At 36.7% G+C, this 26,441-nt stretch overlaps 1 protein-coding gene across 1 annotated transcript in view; it reads left to right on the forward strand.

Annotated features, from left to right (window-relative positions):
- LOC114053828 (desmoglein-1-like) overlaps positions 1 to 26,441 on the forward strand; it is a 42,197-nt gene that overhangs the window by 6,734 nt on the left and 9,022 nt on the right. The window contains exons 2-13 of the mRNA XM_027876947.1: positions 6,957 to 6,992; positions 7,275 to 7,406; positions 8,640 to 8,795; positions 9,660 to 9,804; positions 12,299 to 12,465; positions 16,474 to 16,608; positions 16,948 to 17,133; positions 19,534 to 19,793; positions 19,883 to 20,022; positions 23,161 to 23,448; positions 25,118 to 25,245; positions 26,052 to 26,130. Of these exons, the coding sequence (XP_027732748.1) occupies positions 6,957 to 6,992; positions 7,275 to 7,406; positions 8,640 to 8,795; positions 9,660 to 9,804; positions 12,299 to 12,465; positions 16,474 to 16,608; positions 16,948 to 17,133; positions 19,534 to 19,793; positions 19,883 to 20,022; positions 23,161 to 23,448; positions 25,118 to 25,245; positions 26,052 to 26,130 (1,852 nt within the window). The remainder of the gene's footprint in view (positions 1 to 6,956; positions 6,993 to 7,274; positions 7,407 to 8,639; positions 8,796 to 9,659; positions 9,805 to 12,298; positions 12,466 to 16,473; positions 16,609 to 16,947; positions 17,134 to 19,533; positions 19,794 to 19,882; positions 20,023 to 23,160; positions 23,449 to 25,117; positions 25,246 to 26,051; positions 26,131 to 26,441) is intronic.

Below are 26,441 nucleotides of genomic sequence, written 5' to 3' on the forward strand. Positions count from 1 at the left end.
ACACACACACACACACACACACACACACACACACACACACACACACACACTGGAGAAGAAAATGGCAGGCCACTCTAGTATCTTTGCCCATTCAGAAAGAATCAGATACAACTGAAACAACTGAACAACATATATATTATATATATACACACACATACACACACACACACACATACACAGACAGACACACTTTGTCCCTCCTGATAGATTGTAAGCTCCTTGAGGGCAGGGATTGTTTCATTCCTGTCTTTGTTACAATAATAACAACAGCTAACATTTATATAGTGCTTTAAGATTTGCAAAGTGTTTTACATGTATTATCTCACTTTGTCCTCACAATAGCCTTGTAAGGTAAGTGCTGTTACTATCAAACCCATTTTACAGATGAGGAAGCTGAAGCTGAAAAAACCTACGTGACTTGGCCAGCTAGTGTCTAAGGTAGGATTTGAATTCAGATCTTCCTGACTCCAAGTCCAACAAACTAACCACTGTGCCATCTAACTGCCTAATTTCTAGCTATATCACCAGTGCCCACCACAGTGCCTGACACATAGCAGGTGTTCAATAAATGCATATTGATTGATTACGTAGGAGATAAAGATTTATATTTTTAGTGCAGATGTAACCCTAAGGGCCAATCCACGCTTAGCCAGAAAGACTGTCATATAAGTTTAAAATTACTCCAGGTTACATTTAATATATGACCCTTAAATGTCACTGTCCACTTTACCATCATAATGATCATCGTTTCAGGAAGCATACACTCGTGTTCAGCCAGGGTCATCAATTTACAAACAAGAAGTAGGCCCAGGAGATTCAACATTCTACTCTCTGAGGAAACTTTTCAGTCAAATTGCTCCCAGCACCACTGAAGGAATCCCTTAGCATGCAAGTTTCTCCTCAGGGATTTAGATAGTAGATTTAGGTCAAATGAGAAATATGCCTTTGGATACTGTGACACTCACTGTGTCAGTCAATGAGATAGTAGAAATTATCTACTTTACTTTGTTTGTTAACTTAGAAACCACCTTTGGAAAATTTAGGGATGTCTGGGGTCAAAAGAAAAAGAATTGAAGACCATGACTTTTTATTTGTTAAGTGACAAATTATTTTGCACAGGCTTTAATCCAGTTTAATATTTGGATAATATCCATTTAAAAATAAACCCAACATAATTTCATTAAAGCCACTACCACATCCAGAGCACTTGCATATAAAAGACATACATATGCTCAGTAATTAATCAGGAGAGATTCAATAACAAAATTACAGTTCACTAGTTAGATATTTTATAATTTTGTTCAAAAAATTGTTCCTACTTCATTTAATAAACTAAAAATCACTCAATTAAGGAAATAGTTAAAGGGATGTAAAAATGAAAGGAGCATAACAGTAATACACATTTCCAGTGTACTTTCCCCACCAAAAAAATCCTTCAACAAAAGTAGTGCAAATAGTATCATCTTCTTTTGCGAATGAGAAAACCGAGATATACAGAAGTTAAGTGACTTGTTCAAGGTCAAACAACTAGTTTCAGAGATCGAGCTTAACCACAAACCTGAACTCAGGGCGGAGTTTGCTACCCAGCACAATTCTTTTCTTTACAAATCCATAGACGGAAGAAGTCATCTATTTTCTGATGATGTCCCCTTTTCTAAATCGCCCCTGTAAAATTTTCTTATGAAGGTAATTGATCTCGGAAGGAATTTTGCTACTAAAGACAAAGAGAAAAAGAAATGCTTTGGAGAGGGGACCCCACTCATGCCCCTGTGTTGAGGAGTAATATAGAAAGGAATTCAGGACAATCACAATTGCCTCAAATATAATATTAAGGCGATGCAAGGTAACTTAGATATTATCTTAACCAATTGCCTCATTATATGGTTGAGGAAACCTGCAGAGAGATGTTAAATGAGATCAAAGAGCCACTTACTGACAGAGCCAGGACTAGAACCCATGGTTACCTTGTCCATTGTTGTCCCTACAGCACATTGCCTTCAAGTCCTAATGGTGGATTCATGAGAATTTCAGGTGGGCTATTGGCTTTTTATTTTTTTAGTAGAAATGAGACATGAAAGAAAACAAATAAATGGGTGGATGGAAGGAAAGAAAGAAAGAAGCATTTATTAAGTGCTTACTATGTGTCAGGTACTGTGCTAGGCGCTTTGCAAATATTACCTCATTTGAGTCTCAAAACAACCCTGAAACAGACAGAGGTTAAGTGACTTGCCCAGCTAGGAAGTGTCTAAGGTTAGATTTAAACTCAGGTCTTCCTGACTCCAGATCCAGCACCTTATCCATGGCATCACTTAGAATGGAATGGAAATGTTAAAGGTTATCAGGGATGGGGGGAACTTGTGACCTCAAGGCCACATGTAGACCTCTAGGTCCTCAAGTGTGGCCCTTTGACTGAATCCAAACTTCACAGAACAAATCCCCTTAAAAAAAGGATTTGTTCTGTAAAACTTGGACTCAATCAAAAGGCAACACCCAAGGACCTAGAAGGCCACATATGGCCTCAAGGCTGCAGGTTCCCTGCCCCTGGACCATACTCTCAGGATTCAAAAATTAATTCTTGACTGTAATGCTGGCACTGTGAGAGTCTATCTTTCAGGAAGGAAAGCATTATTTTCTTTGGTGTGCTTCCAACCAAGGAATGATGACAATGATATGGAGAAACAGGTTACTAACCCAAAAGAGCTAGTAATATGTTAAATAAGCAAAGAATATGTTATATTTGGCATTGCATAAGAAGACACTTTGGGGAGGAGCTTGTCTTTTGTTAGGGGGTGGGGCAGAGAGGTGGTATAGACCTGTAACTTCTTCAATGTGGGAATTTGCTGGTGTAGAAACTCTCTGTCACCAATGAAGATAGGCAACTCCTTTCTAATTTATAGTCTCAGACAATTGCCTAGGGGTACTGAGAGGGTAAATCACTCACCCATGGTCACACAGCTAGGATGTATCAGAAGCAGGACTCAATTGCAGGTCTTTCCGACTGTGAGGTCAGCCCTCTCTCCATTATACCATACTGCCTCTTAGCTAGATAGTTAATTTTTGCTAAGTTTAATTTTCTTAGTCATGATGTCAAAGACTTTTCTAATCCAATCAGAATGGGCAAATCTAAATGTGTAAGCTCTGAGATTTGGAATTCACACATTGAGTTTCATATTACTTTTGTGTAGGAAGGATTTATGGGCTCAACTTTGGGACTAATAACTGATATACTGACTTTCTAGGGGACTATTGCAAATTATTCTTTTATGTCCTTTACACAAAAAACAAATTAGCTATATTATAAATAAATAAATTCAGCCTTCTTTCCTCAAATTCTTTTGATTATATTCATTTAAATAAAATATCATTAGATGTAGGCTAGGACATTTTATCAAATATTTAAAAGATATGGTTATAATGATAAATGATATACCATGTTAAGGCTTAGAAAACAATTTTCCTGCATTATTTAATTTTGTCTTCAGGACAATCTTATGAGGAAAGTACTATAATGTATTACATTCCCATTTTACAGAGGAGAAATTGAGACATATAGATTAAGTGACTTGCCCATGGTTATAAGTTTAGTAAAGGTTGTAGATGGGATTCAATCCCAGGTGTCTCTTGATTCCAAATTGTGTCCTTTCCACTACCTCCACATAATTCATCTCTGGTCTTGTTGTGCATAAAAAAATTGTAGGAAAAGTCCTTGTGACCAAACATTAATTGTATATTATCAACAAATACACCATACAAATGAAAAACTGTAGTAACAGTTTATATTATGTCTCTGAGCACATGACTATGAGCCTATGTCTACACAGCACAGATAGAAGTGTAGATAGCAATTATTCAGTTGTTGATCAATACTGACACCCTAACATGAGGGTGTAGATACTGAGCTCTGTTCCTAATCCCATGATCCTTTCATGGGAATAATATGACACAGATTCAAAGACCTGAGATGGTTAATGAGTCATCCATCACAGTCATCCAAAAGAAACACCATCTACCCACTAGCCACCTCACCATAGAAAGAAAGGTGCACTGTAGATAAAAGGTGGATATACAGTTCTATTATTATGAAGAAATGTCTCCCAAACAGACAACTAATGTACAGTTCCACCCCCATTCCACCCCCACAGGTGAGGTAAAGGAAACGTTGAGCCAAGGCAATAGAGGCCACAAGAAGCAATGCTTCTTAAGGAGAAATATGATAGGTTCTATCCAATGCCTAGAATGATCAGGCATTAGGAGACCCAGGATCTAGTTCCATCTCCACAATTTCCTAGCTATATATAAGCTTGGGCACGTCTCTTATCCAGCTTCACATCTCTTTTCCTTGCCTGTGAAAGGATAATAAGACCTAAATCCTCCCTAGCTAACAGGGATGTTGGGAAGTTAAATTAGATTCTATCTGTTCTGTTTGAACTCTGAAGAAAAGCTGTCATGTCGATTCCAGTTGGCCTTATTTTTCACCTTTTGATTTCATAATTTAAAAAAAGAAAATGTGTCTATGTCTATTTCTTTTAAAGAAAAACATTAAGACTTTAAGGGATACCTGACTACAGTAGATCCTATCATTGCTGAGGTGAGTTTGGCACATTGTCAAACACATTCTTTCTTGTAGACTCTGTCCTTCAGTATCACGTGTGCTATTCCAATGGTATCTTAGTGATCTGAAGGACTCAATGAGGATTCAAGGAACATATCAAGATCTGGTCTAGAGCATAAAGAATCTGCCAGGAGATGATGTCGTTCTGTTTCTCTTAGAAACAGGAAGTGACCTAATTGGCATGAACAGTCAGCCATGATGGTGATTACCATTCATTTGTACCATAGGTCAAAGAATTTCTCATAGGAAAACATGTCATCTCTTAAATTAAAGTGCTCATTTTATTAACCATGAAGAAATACATTTCCATGTAAATGTGTTTTTGAATTATGAATTATTTTTAGCATTTAAAAAATGTTTTAGCCAATGTGGAAATTTGTTTTGTGTGACTTAGTGTTCATAATGGGTTTGGTATTTCTTGCCTTCTTGATTGGTGGGGGAGAGGTGGAAAGGGAGAGAATTTGGAACTGAAAAATAAAATTAAATTGAAGGGAAAATAAATAAATAAATGTAGCAGTCTTTGAGGTTTGCTATAGTATTACATAAAATGTTAAAATTGAAGTCAATTACATGGAGTCATTTGGAATAGCTTGAATAATTTTTAATCCCACACTAACTGTAATTTTCACATTCTACTGGTCAACTTTAAATCCAGACTAATACTTGCGATAAAAGTTTTTATTACTTACTCTCCCTATTAAATGTCCTGGAAAACTGGAATTCTCTGAACTATAGAAGATGATTTGGGAAGATGATTTTAAAACTAAATGCTTAATCTATTTAAATTTCTTTAAATTGCTATATTTGTGTTCATTATATCCCAAGTGAGCTTCAAAGCCAAGCTCAGCACTTCATATGGGTTCTCGACAAAAAAAAAATTGCCATTAGAGCAGCTGATCATGCTGGTGTATAGGATTCAATGCATCCTGATGCAACACTCAACTGACTACAGGCTTGGAAACAACTGAAAAGATCCGGGGAGAAAGTGGGTGTTTGTAGAGAAGGGAAAATGGTTAAGATTGGGTCTTATTTTTGCTCTATGCATTGCCTAAGTCTAGAGTACAAGGTAAGTGAAATTGAGGATAAGACCTAGTAATATGATCTGTGGACTAGAATAATTGCCTCATGTAAGGGAAAGGCCAAGAAGAACTTGCCCAACCAGGGCAACACTTTCCTCTATTTCTTTAATCACCTTTCCTTTCTGGTTCTCAATGCAATTATAATGTCTGCTTTCTCCTGTTTCTCAGAGTCTGTTTATTTAGTTAAAGTTCACTATACTTAGTGAAAAGGGCAAGTATCAGAAACAGACTAAAAGAAACTACTAAAATTTGGAAAAGTCAGCTAAGAGTTTAGCTCTATCTTTCAAAATATAATTTTTCCTCATCATCTAGAACTGGAGATCCATCCGCAAATTTTATAGAACCTTTCTTTCCTGGATCTCTCCTTTGTCCCCAATCAGACTCTACCTTTTATTGTATATATATCTGCCTTGCCCCACACACCCCTCACTGCCTCACACCAGTAGAATGTGAGCTTCTTGAAGGCATAGACTATGCTATTGTTCATTTTTGTATTCCCAACATATCTAGTAGTACTAGAAATTCAGTTCAACACCAGAGACATTTATTAAGCACCTTCTATTTGCAAAAGACACTGTGAAAGGCAATGGGAGGTAGACCAAATGCACTTAATAAATGTTAATTAAATTGAATTTCCTGAATGCATTTATAGGTGGCCTCCCCTTGTTTTCCTAATCAATATCCTTATTTAGCACTAGAATTTGGTTATTTTTGCTATTCTTAGAATGAATTTAAAAATCAATCTTCTAACTAGTTATAGCTAAGTTGTTGCCACACAGTTTCCTGAACTATATCCAGGAATTTTTTTATGCATTATATAATATTTTTATTACACATTATTACCACTTGTTATACCTTATACAATATTTTATTGCATATTGCTACCACTTTTTACACATTATACAATAATTTTATTATCCATTATCAGTAAATATCATTTAGCAACTTCAAAGGGAATTCAATCTCCCAAGTGGCACAAGATTTAGCAAAGACAGACTCAGCTGTTGAATTCAAAAAGGATATAATTTGTATTGGTCAATATTCCTATTGACTTGTAACATCAGAACACCAAACAGTATCTACTTGTATTTTAGTAGGACGGTATATGGCAAAAGGGATAGCAGGGAGGAGAACAGAAACAGAGGGGTGAAAAGAAGTTAAAAAAAAAAGGCTAAATGTAAAGAGATTTGAAGGTGAAGATATATATCCTAAAACTAGCTAATCAAAAATAATCATTTAATTTATTTGTTTGGTTTGGTTTCTAGGTGGTGGTGGAAATTAACAGTGAATTTCGAGTTCAGGTAAAATATATATATATATTTTTTTTAAATTGAAACAAAATTGAAAATAATTAAATTTTAAACTTCACATATATATCCAATTTATATGAAAGTCAGATTTACTTAATCATTAGAACAAATTTAACAAAAGTGAACAGTACATCAAAGGAGCATAATCAATTTGGCATTATGCTCTCTTTCTGATATTAGAGTTAATACTGCAGTACCTAATGAATGTATATTATAAATAAAAATGAGTGCATGAAGACAAACTTATGGAAACTATGACTCCTTTTACCCAAGGTAAGAGACTATAACAGCAAAAATGGCACCATAAAATGGCATTCCATCAGAAGACAAAAGCGGGAATGGATCAAATTTGCAGCAGCTTGTCGAGAAGGTGAAGATAACTCAAAGAGAAATCCAATCGCTAAAGTAAGTGGCAGTTCTAGTAAGAGGTTAAATACTGGGAAGTTGAGTTGACCAATCCTGAAATTAGTGAAGGGAGACCCCTTTAAAGATTTCATGAACCAGTTCACTGCAAGGCTATGAAGGCATGAGAGAAATAGATAGATATGATATGTGTTCATTCAGATCATCCACTGGAAGATTATGATAGCTTTAAAAATTCAATTGGAGATTTGAAAAAGTACTTCATATAATGGGCAGAATTGTGTTGCTGTTGCTTTTATTAAATAATGTTACTACTTAAATTAATACTAATATTCTAGCTATTTAATACACATTTAAATTATCTCACTGTCTTAAAATGTGTTAGAACTGATTTCAGGCATCTTTTTGGCTCTCTTCTTATTATAATACCATTCCCTCTATCCCTTCTTTCCAGTCACTTTTCTCCCTGTCACTTTCCCCCTATAAATAATCAGCACTTTTTTATCTCTAGTCCCAACATTTCTTGTCTTTTGCTCAATCTACTATTGTTCCCTAGGGTTAGGGGATGAGGATAGGCTATAGTTTAGCCTCTTCTCATTCTCAAGAACTAGGAGAAGTGTCACAAGACCTTTTTCTCCTCCTGGTTGGAAGTGGCCATTTCAAAATCCATAGAAAGTTGCCTTCTGTGAGCATTAGTCAGACCAGGATACTGGGAAGGATGGCCCATACTTGATTTCTATAGTGTGTATTGATATGTTTTTTTTTTTAATAATTATTTACCTCATCCTTTTATTGCACCATTGGCCATCATTACAATGTTTGCTGTCGTGATCAATCTGGTCAACAATAGTTTTTATTGTTGTTGTTGCTGTTATTGTTCATTCATTTCAGTTGTGTCTGATTCTTCATAATTCCATAGTGAGGGCAGTTTTTGGCAAAGATACTAAAGTTGTTTTCCACTTCCTTCTCCAGCTCATTTTTACAGATGATAAACTGAGATAAACAGGGTTAAATGACTGGTCCAGGATTACATAGCTAGTAAGTGCCTGAGGAAGGATTTGAATTCATGAAAAGGAATCTTTTTGATTACAAGTCCTGTGCTCCATCCAATGCACCACCTAGCTGCCCCTACATTTCTAATTACTTACAACTTTTTGCCACGTGGCTAGAAGGAAATTATATTCAATAATTTTCAAGAAAGACAGAACTGGAATACTAAATGCAAAATTGCTAATTCTATTTGTTATCATATATTTTTTGTCTCTCTTACTATAGATTCATTCAGACTGTGCCAAGGATCAACAAGTCACATATCGCATCTCTGGAGTGGGAATTGATCAGCCCCCTTATGGAGTCTTTGTTATTAATCCAAAAACGGGTGAAATTAATATAACAGCAATAGTTGATAGAGAGGTCAACCCACATTTCATAGTGAGTACTTTATCTGTTTGTATGTAAAACCAACTTTCTACTTGTTATTTATGGGAAATCTTAAGCTCAGACTGAGGAATGTAGTATCTTTAATCAATCAATTAATGAGTATTTATTGTCAAATTTCTGCTATTTTTCTTAATTCTCTGGATGATTTATTCAGCAATCATCCTATGTGAGGCCCAAAGGGGGTTGGAAGAAGATTGTTTGAGAGTAGAATTTGGTTTTCCCACTTATCAAAACAGCCACTGAGAAACAATAGCTCACAGGTCTTTAAGGTTTATAGAAATGATCTCATTTGATCCACCCAACAACCCTGTGAGATATCATTATGCCCATTTTACAGATAAAGAAACTGAGGCTCAGAGACGTTAAATAGCCATAATCATACTGCTACCAAGTAGATACCTTCTAAACAAACTTGATTGATTGATTTTCTTTACCCTAAATAGGGGGTGAGGAATCTGCAACCTCGAGGCCACATATGGCCTTCTAGGTCCTTGGGTGTGGCCTTTTGACTGAGTCCAAGTTTTACAGAATAAATCCTTTTATTGAAAGGTTTTGTTCTGTGAAGTTTGAATTCAATCAAAGGGGTGCACTTGAGGACCTAGAGGGCCACATGTGGCCTCAAGGCCACAGGTTCCCCACCCCTGCAGGCCTAAACCCTAAGGAAAGTATGATTAAAGTTTAGTTAAAGACTTGAAAGTGAGGATCATAAGGGGGAAAGAAGGCTTATCCCCCTAGTTTTTAAACGCAGTTGAAGATATTGATTGAGAGACAGAGAGAGCCTTTTCATCTGATTTCTACAACTGTTTAGAGAATCTTTTCAGGTTCAGTATGACATATGTCTTCCTGTTCTCCTAGATCTATTGCCGCGCTCTGAATGCACAAGGTCAAGATCTGGAAAATGTTCTAGAGCTCAGGGTCAGAGTTCTGGATGTAAATGATAATCCTCCAGTATTTTCAATGACTGAATTTGCGGGAAGTGTAGAAGAAAATAGTTATGCAAGTAAGTAACTTACACTTTGAAATACCCTCCAAATGTGTCTTTATTGTTCATGGAAATAGCAGGTACTATCATGTTAAAGAAGAATTACCTTACATTGAACCTCAATCTGCCTCTGCAACTCCCAAATATTGTTCCCAGTTTTGCCCTCCAGGGCTAAACTGGACAAATCTAATCCCTTTACTATGCAACAATCCTTCAGTATTTAAAGGAGCTTAACCATCTAGTTCAACCCCCTCATCCTCTGACGTTACCATCACCCTGGTGAAGGCCCTTGGCACCTCCCTACTAGGCTGTTGCAGTAGTATGCTGGTGGGTCTCCCTACCTCAAGAGTCTCCTCACTCCAGTCCAACCCTCACTCAGCTGTCAAATTGGTCTTCCTAAACCATAGGTCTGACCATGTCACTCCTCAATTTTATCAATTGTAAATGGGGATGACAATAGCACCTACCTCCTAGGATCACTGTGAGCATCAATATTTGTATACCTAGTAGGCACTATATAAATCTTAGCTATTATGTTTCTATCAAAGTATTTTATCTTCCTCCTATTAGGGTCTCTTTGACACTTTGTTAGTATCAATCACTCTTTCAAACAACAGCAGCAACAACCACAATAACAATTTTACCTCTCGGTCCAGAAAAGGATTCATGGTTCGAAGTTCTCCAGAATATCTGTTCAAAATAAACATTGGGGAATCTGCAGGCTCCTGGCTGACGATCTTGAAGGCGATTTTTGAATTCAGGCAATCATTTCCAGTGGCTCCCTGTTACCTCCAGGATAAAATATAAAACCTTCTGTTTGGCTTTTAAATCCCCACATAACCTGGTCCATTCCTACATTTTCCATTTTCTTAAACCTTACTTCCCCCCATGTACTCTTTGACCCAGTGACACTGGTCTCTTTTCTTATTCCTCACACACTACTCAGTCTCTCAACTCTGAGCAGTTTTGCTGGTTGTCCCCATGCCTGGAATTTTCTCTCCCTCTTCACCTCTACCTCCTGCATTCGTAGGCTTCCTTCAGTTATCAGCTAAAATACAACCTAATGCAAGAAGCCTTTCCAGATTCCCCTCAATTCTAGTGCTTTCCTCTGTTAATTATATCATTGGACCTCTTCAAAATCAAAGGACAAACAACAACAATCTCCCATTTATCCTGAATATATCTAGTTTTTACATAATTGCTTTCATGTTGTCTCCCCCATTAGACTATGAGCCCCTTGAGAGGACGAATTGTCTTTTCCCTTTCTTTGTATTCTTGTATTCCCAACACAGTACAGTACCTGGCATGTAAGCCATGCTTAATAAATGCTTGTTTACTGACTGACTTCAGTACTTCAAAAAATTCAAGGTTTCATACAAGTGCACAAAACTTCTGCTGACCAAATCACAACTCTGTCTCACCTTTAGAGATACTCTTCATGAAATTCTTTAGCTAAAAGCACCTAGTGGTCAGCCTTCTTCCAATCAACTAGTCTGAACCTAGCTAAGCTGGGTCTCAGACAATAAACCCAGTCCATCTCCAGGCCCATACTCAAAGCCTTTCCAACTTATTTATACTCTGCAAGCATAGCCTTCAAGGACCCATGTTTATCTCCAAATTGCTATAACATATCACTAGGACAGCTAGGTGGTGCAGTGGATAGGGTGACAGGCCTGGAGTCAGAAAGATTTCTCTTCCTGAGTTTAAATCTAGCCTCAAACCCTTCAATTCACTTAACCCTGTTTGCCTCAGTTTCCCCATCTATAAAATGAGCTGGAGAAGGAAATGGCAAACCTCCAGTATCTTTGCCAAGAAAACTCCAAATGGGGTCACAAAGAGTTTAAAAACAACAATCATTGGTTTAAGATTGTAATAGGCCATGTAAATGATTACCATGCTTTCCCTCCACACCCCCAACATAATCCTTCTACCATGAAAAAAAAGTAACAGAATCAGAAGAAAAATAGTGGCATCTTTCTTTTATTTCAAAGTTATCAAAACTAAATAGATACAAGGAGTGACAAGCAAAGGGGTAAAGGGAAGGATTACTGCTAAGGAAGGGTAAACAACTTTATTAGCCAATGATCATAATAATAATAGCTAGCATTTATATAGCACTTTAAGGTTTGCAAAGAACTTTACAAATATTCTCACTTCGTCCTCACAACAGCCCTAAGAGGTAGGTGCTATTATTATCCCCATTTTACAGTCGAGGAAACTGAGGGAATTAGAAGTTAGGTGACTTGCCCAAGCCACATAGCTAATAAATGTCTGAAGGTAGATTTGAATTCAGGTCTCCCTGAGTCCAGATCTAGGGCTCTATCCACTTTTCCATCTAGTTGACTAGAACACAAATATCTAGCCCAGAATTGAAAAGGCACTGTTTACATTATGCTAATAAGCACATCTGGTATGTGAATGCTAAAGAAAATCCTTACCCGAGAAGTAAATTTCTTGTTGTAACACAGTAGAAGTTTAAACTTTATAACAATCAATTTCTCTTACCTTCTAGATACTCTGGTGATGGTGCTAAATGCTACTGATGCTGATGAACCGAATAACCTGAATTCAAAAATCGCCTTCAAGATTGTCAGCCAGGAGCCTGCAGATTCCCCAATGTTTATTTTGAACAGATATTCTGGAGAACTTCGAACCATGAATCCTTTTCTGGACCGAGAGGTAAAATTGTTATTGTGGTTGTTGCTGCTGTTGTTTGAAAGAGTGATTGATACTAACAAAGTGTCAAAGAGACCCTAATAGGAGGAAGATAAAATACTTTGATAGAAACATAATAGCTAAGATTTATATAGTGCCTACTAGGTATACAAATATTGATGCTCACAGTGATCCTAGGAGGTAGGTGCTATTGTCATCCCCATTTACAATTGATAAAATTGAGCGAAACAGAAGTTAAATGGCTTGCCTAAGGTCACACAACTAGTGAGTGTCTCAGGCCAGTTTTGAACTCTGATCTCCCAGCCTATCTTTCTATCCCCTGCATCATGTAGCTGGTACACCACCTTCATATCAATAGGATCCTTACATTTAATATGTCCCTTTAAGTAGATTTTTCATTTTTTAATTACTATCCGTGCAGCTGTTCAGAGAGATAGTGTGCTTCAGTGCAAAGACCACAGGACTGAAAGTTAGAGGACCTGGATCCAAATAGAGGTTTAACCTGGGCAACCTTGGAAAACTTATTTGACCTCTCCAGGCTTCAGTTTCCTCATATGTAGAATAAGACATTCAGAATAGATGTCTCTAAGGTCCTTTACAGCTTAAGAACACTTGATCTTGAATAATATTATAATAATAAAGAATCTTAGGGTAAAGTAGTTCATCGTTACTTAAATGATAAAAAAAAGAGTTAACACTTTTAAATAGGGTGCCATAATGCTCTTAAAGCATGAATTAAAGAATCTGAGAAATAGAAAGAAGTCTAAACCCTGACCACCACCTGTAATCAATCCCACTTTCTTGTTAACAAGAAAATTGATGTCATAGAGAATTAAGTGACTAATCTGAAGTCACATAGATGGTTAATAGGGCCAGGACTAGAATGAATGAATGAATGAATGAATGAATGAATGAATGAATGAATGAATGAATGAATCAACCAACCAACCAAAAAGCATGCTCTATGCAAATCACTGTGTTAAGTGCTAAAGATACTAAATGAAAAAAACAAAATATTCCCTGCACTCCAGATGCTCACAGTCTAAAGGGGAGATAACCCATAAAGGAAGTTTCAGTAGCAAATCAGATGGAAAGACCCCACAGCCTTCAGGCTACAGAAGCAAGGCAGATGATAATGTACCTTGTTTAATGTCATTTCTACTGATAAATGGGAAGTTAGGTGGCAGAGTGGATAGAGTGCCAGGCCTACAGTCAGGAAGACTTATCTTCCTGAGTTCAAATCTGGACTCAGACACTTACTATCTACAGAGTCCTGGGCAAGTCATTTAATCCTGTTTGCCTCAATTTCCTCATCTGTAAAATGAGCTAGAGAAGAAAATGTCAAACCACTCCAGTATCTTTGCCAAGAAAACCCCAAATGGGGTCATGAAGTTAGACAAGACTGAAAAAAAACTATAAAACCATGTCTGTTTCTGATTTTGAACCATTTCATAGTGCCAATGATGAAGTCAGAAGCCAGACTGCAAAGATTTGGGGATTAATTAGAAGAAAAGAAGTGAAGGCAACAACTGTAGATACCTTTTTTTCTAGGAGTTTGAGTAAGAAAGGGAGGAAATCAGAACTGATAGCTTAAGGGGAATGACAGGGACTAGTTAAAATTTTTTTTCAGGATGGGAGAAATTTGGGAGTGTTTAAAGGCAATAGGGAAAGTACTAGTAGTTAGGTAGAAATTTAGAGAAAGGGAGGGATGATTGAGCATTCAATCTCTTAGAGAAGATAGGAGGGAATAGATGAAAGGGTTAGCGTTGGCAAGAAGAAGGGACACCTGTTTTTTGTTGGAGAAGAGAGTGAAAAAGGAGGTCAAGGGGTTTTTGAGATGAAAAGAATGGTGATGCGAGAGATGGAAGAAAAAATTTAGATTGAATGACCTCAATTTGTTTTAGTACAGTAAGAGGCAAAGTCCTCAGCTGAGAGGAGGGGAGATGAGGCAGGGGAGGGGCTTCAATAGGCAAAAGAAAGTTTGGGATAGCTTCTATAGGAGGAGAGATAGAGAGTCAGGAAGGAATAAAAGGACTGCCTTGCTGCAATGAAAGCCCAGGTGAAGTTAGGTAACAAAGTTATGGGATTTCCTCCAGCTCCATTCAGCAGCTCCCGAGAAGGAGCAGGAGGAGGCATAAAATGGGATTAGTCCAGGATTGAGGTTTGGTGCTAGGACAAGGGAGCAAAAATAATGATAAGAAATTCAAAAGCAGAAAGTATAGAGATGAAATGACTAACTATTAGGTTAAGGGTGAAGGGAAAGAAGTAAATTAAGATTGAGGGTAATGGCATGACAGAGTACTGAAAGGTAGAAGGAATGAGTCAGTCAGTCAATAAATATTTATTAAGTGTCTACTATGTGCCAAGCACTGTGCTAAGCTCTGAGGATACAAAGAAAGGCCAAAGATAGTCCTTACTCTCAAGGAGCTCACAGTCTAATGAGAGCAAAGAAAGGTATAGGAGGGGTAAAACATTGGGAAAGGTGGAATGATAGGAGGTTATGGTCAGATGGGTGAATTAAGTAGAACACTTGTGACTAATGGTGAGATCCACAGTGTTTGGCTATTTGATTTATTTGTTTGGCTGACTTGGAGTAAAAGAGTAAGTTAAGGAACATAAGGGGGTGGAAGAAATTGGAGGTTAGAAAGTTTGAGGGATATCTACATGAATAGTAAGGTTCCCTAGTATAAGGAGAGGAGTTGTAGAGGACGGGAAGATGGTGAGCCAGGTGCTCAACTCCTTGAGAAAAGAAAGAGAATGACCTGGAAGTCAATATTTTACAACTACCATCATTTGTATTGAGTAGAAAAATTTAATTGTGTGAACTTAAAAAGAGGAAAGTGTACTGAATAAAGAAGGCATGGGAAGATCCTCAAGGAGACCATGGGAAGCAAGGAATATTCTAAGTCTCCCTCCAAAACCAGTCACATTGGAAGTGGAGGGCAGGTAGTCTTCTCCACAAGTACAGCCAGAGCTAGAGAAGATAGCTATGCAAAGGCACAAGGGTGAGAAACAAAATGCCAAATTCACCATGAACAAGTAATATAAATTGCTTAAGGCAAGAACAATAAACCTAGAAAGGTAACCTGTAGTCAGACAGAGAAGGGATTTAAATGCCAAGCTGTAAAGCCTTCATTTTATTCTAGAAGAAACAGAAAATCTCTCCTAGAATAATTCTAGAGGAAAATGAAAATTCTTAAAAATAGGAGTGATATGGCCACACCTGTGTTTTAAGAAAATTGCTTTGGCAGTTATGTGAAGGATGGATTGGAGAAGGGTGAGACTGGAAAAAGATGTAGTGGGGACATGGGATGAAGAATCTGTACATTGGACAGTACTTTTGCATGATAGTAACAGGTGACCTTAATTAAAGAGTTTCATGGTTTATAATGCACTTCACATAATTATCTGCTTTATTTTTCACAACAATTCTGTGGGGTAGGAAATATCCATTTGGCTCCATGATTGTCCAAGAGACTTGCTTAAGTAGACATAAAGCCAGGCATTCTGGACTCCAAACTCCATACTCTTCTCCACTGAGTCATATGGCTGTTTATGAATTATCTCTTCATTCAAAGAATTCACCAGGCACTTAATAAGCACCTACTACATACAAAGCACTATTTTATGTAAAGATCTTTCATCCCATGCCCCACTGTGGTTCCTTTTTTCTTCTATTGTCCACCAGAGAAAACAAAATTCAAACCAGTTAGCGTTTCTAAATAGCATTTCTGGGAAAAACATTAATGGAAGTAGAGGTACAATCTGCAATACTAACTGATATGTGTTGGGAGAAAGAACCCCAAATGCAGATTTGGGTTGTTAATTAACTGTGTTTTATCCACCAGTCTCAGGAATAGTGGATTGTTCTTTCTACATCCTCTCCTTGGAGTATTGTTATTTTGAATGTCATTTTGGGTAATACTTACAAAGAACTTTGCCTGTTTTACAGTAATGACCATCATAAAGATTATTGTTACATATAACATCTTGTTTTATTTTATTTCTTAGAAATATGCTATGTATAGTCTTGTTGTAAGAGGCTCTGACCGGGATGGAGGTGCAGATGGACTATCAGCACAAAGTGACTGCAAAATCACAATTTTAGATGTCAATGACAATTTTCCAAGACTTGAATTCCCCACTGTAAGTATTTCTCACCAGTTCTGCTAACTTGAAGTGAAAAGAGTATCTTTTAGGTTCTTGCATAATAACCCTGTATAGTAATATAGATTTTCATCGGTGGAGACAAAACTTCACAAAATTGGATTCTATACTTGCACATCTATGGTAACTAGAGCTCATGAAAAATGGATTTATGGAAGACTAGAAGTGATGCTCATATTGAAGATAACATATAAATATAATTCTTTTCTAAACAATTTATAATTATAAATGTTCCTTGAATTTCTAATCTATTTCTTCTTGTGCAGAAACTAATACTGTGTTATTTTTCAAAAATAAATCTTCATCCATCTCTTTCAGTACTCAATACATATCCAAGAGAATATGATTAGCCAGGAAGTGGTTCGGTTCAGAGTTATTGACTTGGATCAAGAGGGAACAGATAATTGGTTGGCACTCTTCTTCTTTATATCGGGAAATGAAGGAGGCTGGTTCGAAATAGTAACTGATGAAATGACTAATGAGGGAATTTTCCGAGTTATCAAGGTACAATACCATTACAATGAATAGTTTGCTTAATACCTTTTTCAAAATAATGACTAATGACTATAAAGTTTCACAGTTTAGAAATGCTTTATTTACATTATTCATTGATTCTCACAACAATTCTATGAGAGAAGGAGAAGCACATTTTTATCCCTATTTTACAAAGGAGGCTACTGAAGTATAGAGAAGCTAAAAGACTTACCCAAGGTCACACAGTTAGTGAGTGGTAAAGTTAAGATTCAAATATAGGTCTTCTGACTTGAAAGTGCAGTGTTCTTAACACCTTATTAGGCCTATAGCAAAGCAGCTAGGTTCATACTTCATCCTAAAGTCAAGTTAATAAGCAGAAAATATTGTCCATTGAAATGAGTTTTTGTGAAAAATTAATTTTGAGTTGCTTTGTTTTTTTTTCAATTTAGACAAGACTTTATTTTGCTTCTCTTTTTGCAAGTAGTCTACCCTACAAAAATTATGAAAATGGGCATTAATACTAATTAGATACACATGTAAGAACAAAATTAAAACAGAAATAAACATTTTGATTCATTTTGAGGTTTTTACCTTTATGTTTTTATGGCATATTGTGATGTCTTAACAATAGTAGACTTGTGTATACCATTTTAAGATCTGAAAATTATTTTATATAAATGATTTCATTTAGACATTTTGGCTTCATAGAAATAAGGAAATATGCAAATTAATGTTCAACTGAAATTCCAATGGGATATGAAACAGGAAGATTTGGGACATGTGAGATCATGTTTTGTACTCATGAATTGTCTTTTATTAATGAAGAAGGCTACTAAACATTAAACTACTCTTAAGGTCTTTCATTGTTGTATGACACAGTCAGTTGGAAGAAGATAACTAGGTGACTCTTTCAGGTTCCAACAGCAGCTGGTACCAATTAAGATCATCTCTCCTCCATTCTCTGTTATCTCTAGTTCAGAACCTTAGCTACGTTCCAGATTGGTGCTGTTATAACCACATCCTCTGAAAATTCATGAAAGATTCCAAATGTCATGAACATTGGTTTTTTGTTTGTTTTTTTTAAAAGACTAAGTCACCCTGACTTGCCCAGTCCAAAAGTATAAAGGCTACTCACAGACCCAGTAGTCCCACTCTCATTGGCACAGGAGCTTTGACCTGCTCTGTTTCCAACCTGGGTCTGGGTTCTCCTCCTCTTTAAACAACCTGGTGGTGCCCTGACTTCCAGAGGCACCACATTGATGCCACGCTTAGCAGTTAGCCCACTGAGCCCAAGAGACACAACTGTCTCTGCTTCCCTGGCAGCACAGATTGCAAACATGCTCCACCATGTCTGTTGGGTCACTGTGATTTTGTAACTTTCTAAAAAGAATCTACATATGTGTGTTATTGCTCTCAATTCATTCCCATTTTTTAAAATGAGATTTAAGGCAAAGAAATATATATTTTTCTGTGAATATAGACACATATTAGTACAAATATATCTATGGTTAAGTGGAGAAAGAAAAAATACAAACTAGTGTTTCTGCTCTCTGTCTTTGTGTCCCCAGGAACTAGAACAGTGCTTGGAACATAGCAGGCCCTCAGAAAGGATTTGTGGCTCTCTCTAGGTTGGAATTTTGTTTCTTGTTAGATTAAGCAATCAATTAGCTTTTATTAAGAGCCAACTATGTACCAGGCATTGTGCTAACTGCTTAGATTACAAAAAAAAAAGGCAAAATGTAGTCTTAGCTCTTAAGGAGCTTACAGTCTAAGGGGAAAGATAACATTCAAGCGGCCATGTACAAACAGGTTAAATACAAGGTAAATTGCAAATAATCTCAGAAAGAAGGCCAAAAGATTAAGGAACACTGGGGAAATGTTGTTGTAGAAGGTGGGATTTTTGCTGAGACCTGAAGGGAGCCAGAGAAGCTAGAAGGAGGCGATGAGGAGGAAGAGTATTCCAGGAATAGGGGACTCCTAGGGAAAATATTCAGAATTGAGAGATGGAATGTGACTTGAGTGCAGCAGGGAAACCAGGGTCATTATATCACATAAGATATGGGAAGGGAGAGGTAGGAAGGGGTGTTGTAAGATATATGCAGACTGGAAAAGTAAGAAGGGACCAGGTTATGGATCAATTTAAAAATCAAATACAGGATCTTATATTTTACTCTGGAGGTGAAAAGGAACCACTAGTGCTTATTGAATGGGGCAGGGAATCCAGGTATGGATGACATGGTCAGACCAGCACTTTAGGATGATCAATTTGATGGAGAGAATTGAGACAAGGAGATCAATCAGCAAGCTATTGCAATAGTCCAGTCATGAGGTGGTAAGAACCTATAACAGAGTGGTGGCAATGTCAGAGGAAAGAAGGGAGAATATATGAGAGATTGTTAGGATGACAATACTTTTCTTTTTACTTTCTAGCCTCTTAATTATGAAGAAATACAGAACATGCAGCTTAGCATCGGTGTTAGAAACAAAGCTGAATTCCATCATTCAGTTGCATCTCAATATAAAATGGAAGCAACTGTCATCTCAGTATCAGTTGATAATGTAATTGAAGGATCAGTATTTGCTCCAGCTTCTAATACTTACACCATAACCAGAGATATGGGGAAAAATTCTGTCATTGGGTCAATGGTAGCAATTGATCTGGACACAGGAGGACCTTCAAAAACAGTCAGGTAACATGTCCAATTATGAACATTCATTTTTCATAAAATATATTTTTTTTCAAATTGTTAACAATCTTGTGGAATTCTTCAAAATACAGATATATAATGGGAATGAATCCTGGTGGTTTGCTAGCAGTTAATGAAAGAACTGGTCAACTTATCCTGAACAGTGTAATTACCAGAGAGGTATATCAAAGACTCAATGGACACTATGAAGGAACTATTCTATCCATAGATGGTAAGATAGCATTTTCTAAAATTTTATAGCTTAAAAATTCACTAATACAGTTATATTCACAGTGAAATAACAAAACATTGCTTTCTTATTGAAGTAACCTCTCTCTTTAATGAGTTACCAAATCAGTCAATATAGATTGAAACCATCAGGAATATAGTTATTTTATGTTTGTGGTTAATATTTCATTAATTTAAAATCTATAAATTTGACGATGAATTTTTATTATAGAATCTTATATAAACAAACCAAAACACAAACTGATCCTCAGTCCTTTGTAAGTTCTATTCTTCCATGGGCACAAAGTACTAAAAATAAAATAGTTCTAATGTCTAAAAATTTTCCAACTATTGTTAATGTTATATCTTTGTATAATGGCCAATGACTTGACATTCTATTAAAAGGATTGAGCCATATCCTTATTGACATTTTTGTTAATTATGAAACCAGCAGACATCATAAAGATATGAGTTAAATGCAAGGGCAGCTTATAGCTTCTCCATGGAAGGGTAAATAAAAGTATTTATGGAATTGGTTTTTATCAGGCACCCAAATGCAACAAGAAATATTATTTCATGAGATATTTGATTGTCTTGACTTACTATGCTCACTGTCAGTCAATAAATATTCATTAAATACCTACTATGTTCCAGGCACTGTGCTAAGTGCTGAAGATACAAAGAAAGGTAAAGACAGTCCCTGCTCTCAAGGAGCTTACAGTCTAATGGTGGAGACAACATGCAAATACAAATATTTACAGTCTGTATTAGAATTGATCAACAGAAAGTGAAGGCACTAGAATTAAGAGGAAATCAAAATCTAGAAGAGCCTAGAAAGAAGCCAGGCAAGTCAGGAGATGGAGATGAAGAGGGAGAGTATCACAAGAATGGGGGACAACAAGTGAAAGTATCAAGAGTCAGGAGATTGAGTGTCTTATTCAAGGAAGAGCAAGGAGGTCGGTGTCACAGGATAACAGAACGCGGTTGGGGTGCAGGATTAAGTTGTAAGCAGATTGGAAGGAAGAGGCAGGTTATAAAGAATTTTGAATGCCAAATGGAAGAGTTTATATTTGATCCTGCAAGCGAGAGAGAGCCATTGGAGTTCCTCAGGTAGAGAAATGCCATGATCAGACTCATACTTTAGGAAAATCACTTTGACAGCTGAGTGAAGGATGGACTGGAGTAAAGAGAGATTTGTGGCAGGGAGATCAACCAGCAGGCTATTGCAATAATGCAGGTGTGAAATGATAGGGCTTTCACTTGGGTGGTAATTGTGTTAACTGAAAAAAGATACATATAAGAGAGATGTTACAAAGATAAAAAATAAATAGGCCTCAGCAACAGACGAGATAGGAGGAGTGAAAGAGAGGAGTTAAGAATGCTGAGGTTGTGATCCTAGACTTAGAGGGAATGGCAATATCCTCAACAGTAACTGGAAAATTAGGAAAGGTATAGGGGTTGGGGCAAAACCCAGCAGTTTTGGACATGTTGAATTTATGTCTGTAGGACATCCATTCAAGATGGCCAATAGGCAGTTGGAGATGCAAGACTGGAGGTCAGCAGAGAGGTTAGCTCTCTCCTGCACGACATCAATAACCTTCTCAATCGTCTCTCTGCCTCAAGTCTCTCCCCACTCCAATTCATCCTCAACTCGACTATCAAAGTGATTTTTCTAGAACTTAGGCTTAGCCATTTTACCTTCTTATTCAGTGAGCTCTATTGAATTTCTGTTGTCTCTAGGATCAACTATAAAGTCCTCTATTTGGTTTTTGATTACCTGGTCCCTTCCCACTTTCCATTCTTCTTAAACCTGGCTCCCCTTCATAAATTCTACCCAGTTACACTGGGCTACTTTCAAGTTCTCAAACATGATGCTTCATAACCTATCTAGGCCTTTGCATTGGTTGTCCCCCATGTATGGAATGCTCTGCTCATTTATTTCTAACTCTTAATTTCCATAGGTTCCTTCAAGAATCAGCTCATATCCCATCATCTGTAGGTGGCCTTTCCAACTGCTGCCTTCTCCTTTCATATTACCTTCATCTACTCTTTATATGTCTTATACATATATAATTATTTATGTGTTGTCTCCTCCATTAGAATATATGCTATTTGAGAAGAGTGACTTTTTTTGAGGCAGGGGGGAGTTGCCTTTTCTTTTTATTCCCCTAAATATTTATTGGCTGACTGAAATCACAGATTTACTTAAATACTAGGGACCAAAAATAAAGCAACATAACCATAACTCTTAAGACCATTCCACAATTTGCATATTTCTTCCATTAAAATTGACCATTCTCCTAATTAATTCCAATTAATGAAATTTTGCTCTATGATAAACCCGATACATGATTCTTACCAAAGAAGGAGCACCTTTTGACCCAGTGCTAGTATAGAGGTAGAACATTTTTGATGCATATTGATGAATTTCTGCAACCTCTCCCTCTCTATGTCCAGCTTATCTGAATGGCTCCAACAATGGAAATATGAACAGTTGGAACTGAAATAGTTGACAGGAATTCTGTCCTTCTATTTTTCTCGACTTGCCCCATCAAGTTGAGGATCCTCCTTGGCCTAGTTGTTTTATTGCCCTTTCACTCTTATATACTCTTTATAGGCCCATAGTTTTACCATGGTGTTGTTTTAGTTTGTAGATACTTGTGATATAACTATAATAAGCAACTAAAGGGATTTTGATGACAAATATCCTGTTCTTTCTATCATCCTGTCTAGTGTTATCTATAACACGGCAGCAGCTAGTTTTCAATTACATTTTTCTACAGAAGCCCCTTGTAACCTTGGTGAGAATTTGAGTCTTTTGACAACTCTGAAAGTCTAAACAGATAATAATCATATACTCAGAATTTCAGATCTATCATGAGAAATTTTTAAAAAGAAAGCTGTTCTAGTGCCAAGGAACAGCAGAATATAAAAGAAATTGGCAACTTTTGTGGAAATCAATTAATCAATAAGCCTTTATTAAGCACCTACTATATGCCAGGCACTATGCTAAAGGCAGGAAATATATGTACAGAGCATCTGATGAACTTCATCATGACTTTGAAAAAAACAAGCTAGCATATGCTTTGGGATGACAACCGTGTTTTACATGTGACATTCCTTTAATATCTTACCATTTTAGATACTCTCCAAAGAACTTGTACTGGTATGATTATTCTTGATATGACAGACTTGGAACATCTCAAACCAGGAACAACCACTAATGAAGATAAAAACACAGGAGGAACTAATGGAGAAAGACAAAATGGTACCCCAACTGATGGGTCATCCACTATCGGTGGGGAAATCACTACCAGTAATTATGGTATTGGTTCTACAGTAAATGGGGATCGTGACATTATTGGAGATAATATACATTTTGGTCCTGCTGGCATTGGTCTGCTTATCATGGGATTCTTGGTACTTGGGTGTAAGTATTTCATTTATTTATCTAGTGTCTATAAAGGGAAAAAGGAAGATGGGTTGTTTTCTGTTTCTCAACTAAACTTGGCCTCATAATTTCTTTACCATCTATTAAGATTTGAAATATATGCCATTGCCAATGTGGTAGAAACATGAGTACCATGATAGTGAGTGACTAAGAGTGGCTATGTAACTAGAACAGTGCTTACTTGGAAAAGGGGTAGGTGCCTCTAATTTACACCTTTTTTTTACTCTTTATAAGGTTGTGCCCACACAAAACAGAATTATTATTTTCATTTAAATTACAGGCAATATATTTGTTTCAGATGTTGTTGACTGATTTTTTTTTTACTGGATAGTCCTTCCTTTTGAAGCTGGTTAGAATTCACTGATTAGTTCAAAAAACATTAACTATTAACATCCTGCTCTGTGCAGGGATCTAGAGACAGCTAGGTGGTACAGTGGCTAGAGCACTGGCCCTATAGTCAGGAAGACCTGAGTTCAAATCTGACCTAACTGATTTGCTGTGTGACCATAGGCCAAGCCACTAAACTGCTGTCTGCCTCAGTTTCCTCCATTGTAAAATGGAAATAATAATAGCACATACCTCCCATGCAGGCATCTTGTGAGAATCAAATGAAATAATATTTATAAAGCACTTGGCATAGTGCCTGGAACAAACTAGGCACTATATAAATGCTTATTCCCCATCTGCACTATACTGGATCCTATGAGAGATACAAAAATAAATAAGACAGGATTCCAGCCTACAAGAAAATTAGAGACAAATAGGGGAGTAAATATATAGGCAAATAGCTAAGAATATAAAATATAGTGCAGAAGTATAAGATGGATAAAACAAGGTATATTCATTCAAAGAAAGAAGTAATTGCTTCTTATTTGAGTGTCCAGGAAAGTTTCATAAACAGGTAGCATTCACTGGCCCTTGACTTTTTGTTAAATATTTGATTGGGAGAGAGGCTATATTCATGGAAGAAGATGGTATAATGAACAAAAGTGAACTTTGGACTTCATTTCTTCCTATGCCACATTATCATGAATTAGCAAGAGATTAGTATAGCCTGGAACAGCTGGAGAAGAATCAGTGGAGAACTTGATCTAGAACTTGATGGATAATTAGGATTTCAATGAGTGGAAGAGAAGAGAGTCATCATTTGAGGAGACAGAAGGAGCATGTACGAAGGCATGAAGGTAGGAATGATCATGGCATATTCGAAAGATGATGAGAAGACTGGACTGACTGAAATGAAGTGCAGGGTTTAAAGAGGAATGGGACACAAGGATGGAGACAGATAGATAGGTGCAAAATTATCATAGACCTCGAAGCCCAAGGCTTTGGACTTGATGAGGCCAACTAAAGGAAATCATCTTAAGTTCTAAAGAAGGGTATGAATTGATGACAGAAGTGGCCTGTCTGTGGCCACTCTGTAGTATAGTATAATTGAGTGCAGTCAATGACAGAAGCTTAAATTGATTACAGTGTTTGAAATATTTTAAAGTTGTTTTTCTCATCTTTTATAGCAACTTTAAAACAAAATGTGTTGAGCATGGAGTTTTTTCAGTTAACTAAATATAATTTAATTTTAAAAAAAACTATTTCCATGAAAACATAGATCTATTGCTAATTGCAATCTATTTCTACTTCTCTTTGCCAGTGGTTCCATTTTTGTTGATAGCATGTGACTGTGGGGGTGCCAGTGGTGTGGGAGGAGGCTTTGAGCCTGTTCCAGAGTGTACAGAAGGTGCAATCCATTCCTGGGCAGTAGAGGGACCCCAACCTGATGTAAGTATTGATCTTGTGGAAATGTCCTTTGCAATCCAGTTAAAACCTGAGTTCTAAACAAATTAATTAAGAGGTCAGAAATGCAGCAGTCCACGTTTACTGGGCACAAACTTTCCTGTTAGGTTTTGGCAAGGGGTAGGAATAGGAATAAGAGAAGAAAAGCAAAATAAATAGAAGAAATATCCCATTGCTTCAAGAAACTAACAATGTAATTGGAGAGATGGAACATATCCAAACTGGAAAATTATTTAAAACCTATCATTTTAATACAAACAAAATTAATATAGATGAAATGCCACAAGCCAAGTAAAAGGATTATCAAAATGCGATTCATCTAATCAGTAAAAACTTCCTGAATGAGAGTAAAGAAAAGTAGATCTCAAAACTTTTTATGTATTTCAATAAGATATATACATATTTATAAAATATGAGAGTGATGTAGTGTAAAAAGAGCTGGCTCCTGCATTAGGAAGACTTGGGTTCAACACTGCCTCCCTGTGATACATGATGGGTGTGTGATCTGGGCAAGTCATTTATCCTTTTCGGTGGATCAGATAGCTCTCTAAGACTCTAAGATTTTGAAGTTGCATGGCTGGGGCTCATCTGCACTGGTAGAGGGAGTTTCCTCACAGGAAGTTCCTGACATCAAATGAAGTTGCAAATCTAATCACAAAAAAAGCACACCTAAGAGATCCGAAGGAAATAGAGAGAGGGAAAAAAAACAAAGAATATGAAATATATATAATGGAAAATGCCATTTTTTTGTTTATTGCCAAAGGGAAGAAATAATGGTTTCCTTTCTTTAGGATATAAACAACATCTGTGTGCCAGTTATACCAGTGATAGATGCTACTGGGAATATGAATGAATGTATTGACACAGCTGGTAAGTGGAATACAAATTTATTTCCTATTATATACTTAAAATGGTGAGAAAAAATCTTTATATATATATGTATATGTATATATAATATATACATATATATAAAATTGTCAAGGGCAAATTACACTTTCATTTAAAAATTTTAGTAACCTTTACTTTTAAGATTTCTCATTTGTACATCATAAGTTTCTGGAGAAACTATTTCTAGTTGTATTCTTTCATACTTCTATGGTTCTGTGATCTCAGCGCTGGGGCTTCAGGAGTATTCTGGTAAATGTGGAACAACCGACTGGGGGTGGGAGGTGGGGCATATG

The sequence above is a fragment of the Vombatus ursinus genome, unplaced genomic scaffold (assembly GCF_900497805.2).
Source record: "Vombatus ursinus unplaced genomic scaffold, bare-nosed wombat genome assembly UNPS02014812.1, whole genome shotgun sequence".
NCBI lineage: Eukaryota > Metazoa > Chordata > Mammalia > Diprotodontia > Vombatidae > Vombatus > Vombatus ursinus.